Raw genomic sequence first — 8,728 nt, forward strand, 5'->3', positions numbered from 1 at the left:
TGTGAATTTGATTTAGGACTCCAGATACAAGTTTTTGAAAGGTTTGGTATCGTGGATGCCATAAATTAAAGGTTTGGAACAAGTTTACATAAAAGTAAAAGGTTTGGTACCGTAACTGCAATTTTCTCTTTTTTAAATGAATCCGAGACAACTCTTTTGTCAAGCACGAGTTACAACTTACAAGCCATGCTAATTCTCAAACGGGCATTTTCTCAAACTATGAACATATTCGTCTACGAAGATTTTCTTTGCTCAAAAATTAGAGCTGCATTTTCAGTCATTCATCAGCTCTTAAAGAAAACACGAAACTATCGAGAATGCACCAGTGGTGCATTTTTGACTTAACAGATGACAAATGACACAGGCTATTCAATTGAATGCCAAAGATAATCTACAACAATGTTGAATAACAGAACGAGAAGCTCAGAGTAGTGAACTTTGCTTGGACATCAAATCAGCAAGAATTCCAAAGAACTATTCAACACAACATTAGCTTGGATCAGCAACCATAGAAACAGTACTCGATCCAGAAATCTTGAAATCTTTTCTATACAATGAATTAGAATTCTCTCCAACAGAGTCGTTTCTCTTTATGCAAGACACACTCCCTTTACTGTACCCAAGAACCTTAGACCTATTACTTCGCCCATTGAAACTCCTACTTTGAAATCCAGAACTGTATGCCAGTTTAGGTTCTATCCAATCATTCTCACCACGAAACTCGGACTCCTCATCAGGGCCAACCATTAAGTCCAACAAATTGCTCCTAAACCCCAAGTGAGAGTACACTCTCCGCGAATTCCTCAATGGTAGTCCTAGTTTGGCATCCCCAACATCCAAATTCCGGTCATCAGACCCCTTTCCCTTCGAATTCACCTGGACCCTTCTCGAATCTACTGGTCTCCCCATGGTATCAACCATCAAACAAGGATTAGCAAGTCCATTCCATGGACGGATTGGAACCAGCCTACTTAATCCGCTCAAACACACTACTACTTCCTTCATTGTCGGCCTCCTCTCCTTACAAGACCTCACACATTTCGCAGCTACCACCGCCAACTGCTTCCTCACAGAAGGGTACTTGGGTGGTTCAATCCTGGGATCATAAATGGCCAAAAATTTCCCTCTCCTAATCAATGGAATAGCCCAATCAACAACAGAAGGCGGCGAATGCCCCATATCAATAGCTTTCCTCCCACTAATTATCTCCAAAAGAAGTATTCCAAAACTAAACACATCAGTTTTAGTACTCAGATTGCCCGGGGTTACATAACTGGGATCTAAATACCCCATTGTCCCTGCCGGGGGAGTTGATCTTAACCTATAATCATCCACACACCTCAATGCCAGACCAAAATCCCCCAACCTTGCATTGAAATTCCGGTCTATCAACACGTTGGCCGACTTGATATCGCGATGAATTACCGGAGGACTTGAAGAATGAAGGGTATCAATGGCTTTCGCAGTTTGTAAAGCTAATTTTATCCTTCTTCCCCAAGTGGGAGGCCGGGAACTCGAATGCAGAACATCATAAAGCGTCCCATTTCTCATGAACTCGACCACTAAAAGGCGATCTAGAGAATCATTCTTACTGAATCCAACAAGATTAACTAGTCTTGGACCCTGCAGCTTTGACAATATATCAATTTCATTCTCGACTTCATTTGGGCTATCCGTCACCGACATTTGTGCAGTTCTTGAGGATTTCTTTATGGCCACAAGGCGACCTTGGAGAACCCCTTTGTAAACAAGGCCATGGCTGCCCCTGCCCAATAGCTTTTGATCGGAAAAATTGTTAGTGGCTGCTTGAAGATCTTTATAGTTGAATTCCTGAATTTTGTTGGGCTTTTCCTTTTCTTTTTCAGAATGATGATGGGATTTCTTTGAGAAGGTTGAAGGTGAAGTCTTGGAATTGGCTGCTGAGATAGCCGATTCTGCGTTACAAGAAAGATAACCCATCAAGATTATTGTGAATCCTATGCATGTATCTATACAATAAATTTATATTCGTGTCTGTGTGTGTACTACATTTGGATCATGAATTTACACGAGATGGGGGTTTTAATAGGTTCAAGAATAGGAGTTTGGCGATTGTGGTGGATGTTGCGGAAATGGAATCCGAAGATTTTTGGTTTTGCCACCATTTGACGCAAGCAGTTACAGGTCAATACATAAGACAATTGACATGAGTGCGTGGGGGCAGAAGTCCATTATCCTTTATCGATTATTTATCCATCGATTTAAAACTCCAATAATGTCTAAAAATCAACTTTCATGTTTTCAAAAGTAAAAAAATATTTTTTTTTAAAAAAAAATATCAATTAAATAACACAAAAATACAAATTTGAGCGAAAAATAACATTTTTCATGAAAACTATTGGCAATCAAAAGCACTCTTAAATTTTTTGGTTTAAATTTATTTTTCATGAAATTGTCATTTTTTATCCAATTTCTTACTTCCGATTGATTGACAAGTTTTTCCCTGAGAAAATTCAAATTTTTGGTCATTTGTCAGTATTTTATTCAAAAACAAGAAATATATATATATATATATTTTTTTTTTTTTTTATTTTTTTTTTTGGTGGGTTGATTTTTATTTTCAAGACAAATCATTCTCTCTTTCTCTATCTCATCCCTTTCGTCTATCCACCAATAAAAATGGACAAATGTAACATTTCTAAAGTTAAATATTATATCAATCGAACAAATTTAATTAATAACTCCATACAAATAAGTTTTAGACAATTAAATTACTTATAATTTATTTTCTTTTACATTTTAAATGCACATATTGAAAATTAAAATATGAATTAATGAAATAAATAATATAAATATTTAGTCTCCGTTCGATTAAGATTTTTTTGTGAATAATCTGTCAAAAGTAATTATTTAACAAATGTATGATTAAAAACGTAGAAAAAAGTTATAAATTTACATGTAATGAAAGACATTTTTTCAAAGAAAAATAAATTTTTAAAAAATGAGAGCATAATTTTAAATGTGAACGATCACTTCACTAGAAAAATCAATTCCTCTTTCCTCAAGTAGTATGTGATTATTTATGCATTGATAAAGTTGACCAATTTCGAAATTCGATGCCTATTCTGCAATCAACGCAACCTTTTGAGCCATGATTTGGCAAAAGTTGACACAATTTGCCAATAAAAAGCCATGCATTAGGGAAGCCTTTGTTTAATGATATTTTCCGACATTGTTCAGTGTAAAAACAAAAGATTTCACTTGTCATTTTTTTAATTAATAAATTTTTTATTTAAAAAAAATGCCTAGTAGTGTAGAATGTGCTTTTCTTTTCTTTTTCTTTTATTTACGACAAGTTTTCGATTTTAATGCAAGGCAAAGAAATATCGTTTTTCAATTATTAGGGTTGGTGGACATTTATTTGAATTAAAAAAGGAATTTGACAGCTCAGTGTATAGCCCTCTCACAAGAGAGAGGAGGACCGCGTCCAATAAAAAAATTGTGGGCCCCCCTCTTGTGAGAGAGACTTTACACCGAGTTATCAAGTTCGATGTACGTGTAGCACTTCTCATTAAAAAACATATAGTTTTGTAAATGAAATCAACAAAATTACTCTAAGTAAAAACTAACTCATACATCATTGAAAAGAATTTTTCTTACCTGTATTAAGTGGTGAATTCTAACTTTTTGACTAAGCCAATTCATAATGAAAATCATGAATTCCTGTAACAATTGATTGGCAGATAGGAATAATATGTTAGAATTGTCCTCGATCTCTTAGATCTTAAGCATCAAATGCAGTTCAAAGAACAATTGATTGGTAGGGTAGGACATTTAATCCATGGAATCTATCCATCCAAATTAATTTGAGTCGAGCTGGATCGATTTTTGATATATTTTTTATTTGATTAGAGAAACCCAGTCGATTTGCAATTTTATTGAAGAAACTCAATAGAAACAAATCCAAAAATCAAGGATTGTTCTAACTTAAGCACAATTTTGGATTAGTTTAGGTTAAAAATTATTCAAATGGATTGTTCGATTTAATTTTGGGTAGGTTCAAGGTTCAAAAACCGAACCATCCTGATCGATACTCACCCCTATCGAGAAGTGTCCAATTCAAAGTGTTTGGAAGTTGAGATGTGCTTTCTGGAGACGAAAGCCCTTTTTTATTAAAAATATAGGCGGAAGTGTTTTTTCAACTGTTTTAGAAAAATTTATATTTGAAGCTAATCTAGAAAAGCACTTCTGCTAAAAACTTTTGTTGTTTTAACACCAAAAAGTTGAAATATTATCAATATTAATTAATAAAATATCAAATGTATTCAAATTATTTCAACGTGAACAACCTCTCCCGATCAAACCTAAATTGAACTGGGTTGGGTTGGGTTGAGTTGCGATTTATTTTTATTTTTTTTAATGATGAAATCCGACCCAAATCGAATAAAACCGCACAAAATAAATTTAATTATAATTAAAAATCATATAATTTTGCATATTGACCATTCCTGTCTCTCTCTCATTACTGTGTTATATATGTTATTATTTTTGTAAAACTGAAAGGAATAGAGAACAACATAAGAAAATAAATAGAGTCGAAACTTAAGTCTATATTTATTATGATGATGGACCCCTATATATTGGATTTCAACAAGAGTTAATATGATTAATACAAACTTTTAAATTAAGTAAAACTTTATCTAAGTATCATGAGAAGACTAAACCGTCGTCAATAATTATATCATAATTTTTACAACACTCATTTATGACTATTTGCACAATAACCGCCTTATTAAAATCTTGTTTGCCAAAACCTAGTGCAACGAAAAAAGTCGAACAAAAGAAGAGTACAATTAATTGTTAAACGTTTGAATTATTATGAAAATATTTTCTTGTTAAAATCTTGCTCAAAAAATTTGATGGGACAAAACTTGAAAGAAGGAAAAAGAGTACAATTATTCCTTCCCGGTTTCAATTAATGAAAGTCAATTTATACCTTTCATATTTTGTGTACCAATGTCTTCAATACATCATCTTCAAAAAAAACTTGTATAAAATAATTCTTGTGAATTAGGTTTCATGTCATCTTGTTATAGTTCCTCAACTATACATCTTCATACAATCTATTCATCTACCCTTAGATGATGATAAAATGAAAACATATCTTGTTTTTGCTCTTTTAAGGGTCTCTATGCAATATGTAATTTACAATAGTAAAATTATAAAGTGAGGTGAGGATAAATATCTTATAGGTTATGCATATTCATCATAGTAAAGAATATACCTCGATAAAATTTTACTAGGAAACACCATGTGTGAAAATTCATTGTGAAGGAAAAATACATTATTATTTTGAATACATTATGAAAGTTGTCTATTAAAACCTTGTAAGAAAAATTCAATGGAACAAAATATTGATCAAAGAAAAATAGTACAATTCATATTTCTCATGCTCATGATAATATCACTTGAGTTATGTACTTCAAGCATATTAATATTATCTAATACTTTTATTAATAGTGTTAATAGGCATGCCATATGAGTTGATTATATCCATATATATATTAGACGCACATTGAATTTTATGTATCGTTTGGCTAACAAAATATAGACTTGTGAAATTCTTTATGTAAAGAGTCGTGCATTTCATGTTATGCCTTCATTTTTCTCTTTTACTTTTTGCATAAGTATACACTCTTGGGTGTTTGAAATGTATGTCCAAGAACTTCACACTTTTGCATAATGACATAGTTTATTAAGATATCTCTTTTAAATATTTCAGGCACCAAAATCTCTCTAGGCATTTCACAACTAGTAACGCCACATATTCACCAAGAGTACAGGCCTCCTAATGGGACCATATTTATTAGGGTAATTAGCACAAAACGTCCCTACCTTTCGATGTTTTTGTGGAAAAGGTCCCTAACTTTCGTTTTTTGGTGGATTACACCCTCACCTTTTCCTTTTTTTTTTGCGCAAAGCATCATTTTGTCAACTTCCTGTTAAAATCCTCTGTTAAATCAAAGGGTAATTAGCACAAAATGTTCATACCTTCCAATATTATTGTGTAAAACATCACTATCTTTCATTTTTTGGCATAATTAAGACAAAAGGTCCCTACAATTTCAATGTTATGTGTAAAATGTTCATACCTTTCATTTTTTAGTATTTTCACCCATACCTTTCACTTTTCATTGCCCAAAAGGTCATTTTCATCCATTTTTTTCAATAAAATGATGATTGTACCCTCATATTCAAATAAAACAAAGAGAAAAAATGAATTACCAACTGCAATCATAGTCCTTAAATTTTTAAAAAATTACAAAGAAATAATAAATTCTCAATCACCACCACTTTCACAACCTATCAAGCTGTCAACCATAAATCCACATAACACCACCTTCGGCCACCATGCCCACCGAACTCCACCACTGTAAATGTGGTTGTTTCGGACAGATTGGTGACCAATACTATAGAGGAGGATATTGGGGAGAGTGAGGCGAGGCTGGTGGTGGTGGAGTCCAGTAAGCATTGTGATTGAAAGGTGGTGCTATATGGATTATAGGTGGTGGCTTGGTGGGGTTGTGAAAGTGGCAGTAGTGGAGAATTTAGGACTTTTTATAATGTTTTGAATGATTTAAAACTACGATTGTAATTAATTATTTATTTATTTTTCTTTTTTTTATTTGAATAGGACGGTAAAATCGACATTTTATTGAAAAATGTATAAAAAGGACCTTTTGCGCAATAAAAGGTGAAAAGTAGGGTGAAAATGCTAAAAATGAAAGGTATTGATGTTTTGCACAATAACATTAAAAGGTTGGGACCTTTTGTGTTAATTATGCTAAAAAATAAAAGGTATGGATGTTTTGCACAATAATATTGAAAGGTAGGGACCTTTTGTGCTAATTACCCTTTTTATTTAACAGATCATTTTAATAGGGAGTTGACAGAATGACGTTATGCGCAAAAAAATGTAAAGGTGAAGATGTAATCCGTCAAAAAATGAAAGGTAGGGATCTTTTCCACAAAAATATTGAAAGGTAGGGACGTTTTGTACTAATTACCCTATTTATTACTTCATTTTTATTTTTGGAGATTTTTGTCTTGAAATTGAATATTATCATGTTTCAAATCTGTAATTATTTTATGAGAGAATGTGTTGAAAATGAGTTTAAAAAAATGGGACTCAAATAAAGACATAATATTAATATATTGTTTTTCCAATACATCAATTTGACTTGGAGCATTTACAATAGTGTGTGAGATATTGTCAATCTTTTTTATTGTAATATGTATTTAATTGAATTATATTTTCAAACTTCCGATTCAAATTAGCTTCTATGAAGTTCTAAATAATACAATGATGGATTATAATTATTTCCAAGTTTTCTAATTCCTTTCCCCAAATGTTGAGAAAAATGTCCAATTTAAATGTGAGTTGACATATCGCGTTATAAAATATCATCCCGATTGGATTCAAGATTTTTCATAAAGGCTCAAACTAGACATGTAATCTTAGCATTCTCTAATGTCAATCTCAATGTGATGTGATGAAGCTATTATACATTTATTACACTGTCAAAAACATAATATTGAAAATATTATTGGGTTTTTTTTTTTTCCCAAACTTTTTTTAGTTCAATCGCTATTTGACCAGAGCCACATGGGCTCTGGTCATCTGGGGGGCAATGTGGTGCCCCCATTGGTTGAGGGTCTCTTTATCCTTATTAGTTTTGAAAAACATCCAAAACTTATTTCTATGGTATTTTCAAAAACAAGATTACACTTATAACATAAAATTCAAAATATTTTTAAATTTTTTAGTGTTTTTAGTGAAAACATTCAAAACACGAGAAAAACGTGTTTAAATAAAAATCTTGAAAAATTAAAAACTCCAAAAACACAAAATAAAAAATTCCATAAAAAAAAACTGTAAATAGTTAAAATTCAGAAAAAATGAAAATAGTTCAAACTCTTATTAATCATTTGAATAAAAATTCTAAAGAAAATGAAAACATATAAAATAAGTATTTGTTATTATCTTATATATATATATATATTGAATAATCTAAGTTAATGAAATAAAATATTATAAAATGAATTTGAAAATGTAAGTGTACATTATTACTTGATAAAATAATGAAACAAAATATCTCAAAATTTCAAATCAAACGTGTTTTTAGTTTTCAATTTTGAGAAACAATTTCTAAAAATGATAAAATATAATTCTTTTTTATTTTCAGTAATCTTAAAACAAACCATCAAAATAGAAAACTGAAAATGAGTTCAAGACTCAAACAAAAAATTGAAACGCAAATCAAACAAGCCCCGTTTTAATTGAAACAAATATACCTATTCAACAAAAAAATTGACAAAAATAAGTTAGTTTTTAGATTAATTAGTATATAGACAAAAACATTCATTAAAAGTTGGGTGCATTTATCATATCCAACTTTAACATCGATAGGAAATGAAGCAAAAGATATAATAAAAGCTCCAAAAGATGATTAATTGCTTACATATGTTTGTAGTATTTTAGTGCATTCTTAAAATAAAACTAATGAAAAAGATAGATTGACTTAGAATGAAAATAAATAAATAAATTCAACAAATTAATAGTTTATATTGCTATATTTATATTTATAACAGCACATTATTTTTTAGTATTTTTTCAGTAACTAGTATCAAACATGATATTTTACTTTTCTCATAAAACTTCACTTTTCTGAACAACACTATCTACATA

General features: G+C 31.0%; 1 protein-coding gene across 1 annotated transcript; it reads right to left on the reverse strand.

Annotated features, from left to right (window-relative positions):
* Positions 1 to 232: 232 nt before the first annotated feature.
* On the reverse strand, positions 233 to 2,148 carry LOC111384682 (serine/threonine-protein kinase-like protein At3g51990). The gene has a single exon (XM_023009002.1). The coding sequence runs from the start codon at positions 1,957 to 1,959 to the stop codon at positions 490 to 492; it is 1,470 nt and encodes a 489-aa protein (XP_022864770.1). The 5' UTR covers positions 1,960 to 2,148; the 3' UTR covers positions 233 to 489.
* Between the last annotated feature and the right edge of the window lie 6,580 nt (positions 2,149 to 8,728).

This window comes from Olea europaea, chromosome 3, assembly GCF_002742605.1.
Source record: "Olea europaea var. sylvestris chromosome 3, O_europaea_v1, whole genome shotgun sequence".
NCBI lineage: Eukaryota > Viridiplantae > Streptophyta > Magnoliopsida > Lamiales > Oleaceae > Olea > Olea europaea.

Excerpts from the sequence above, each read along its gene's own strand:
- LOC111384682 (XM_023009002.1), bottom strand. The coding sequence starts at position 1,959 with ATGGGTTATCTTTCTTGTAACGCAGAATCGGCTATCTCAGCAGCCAAT.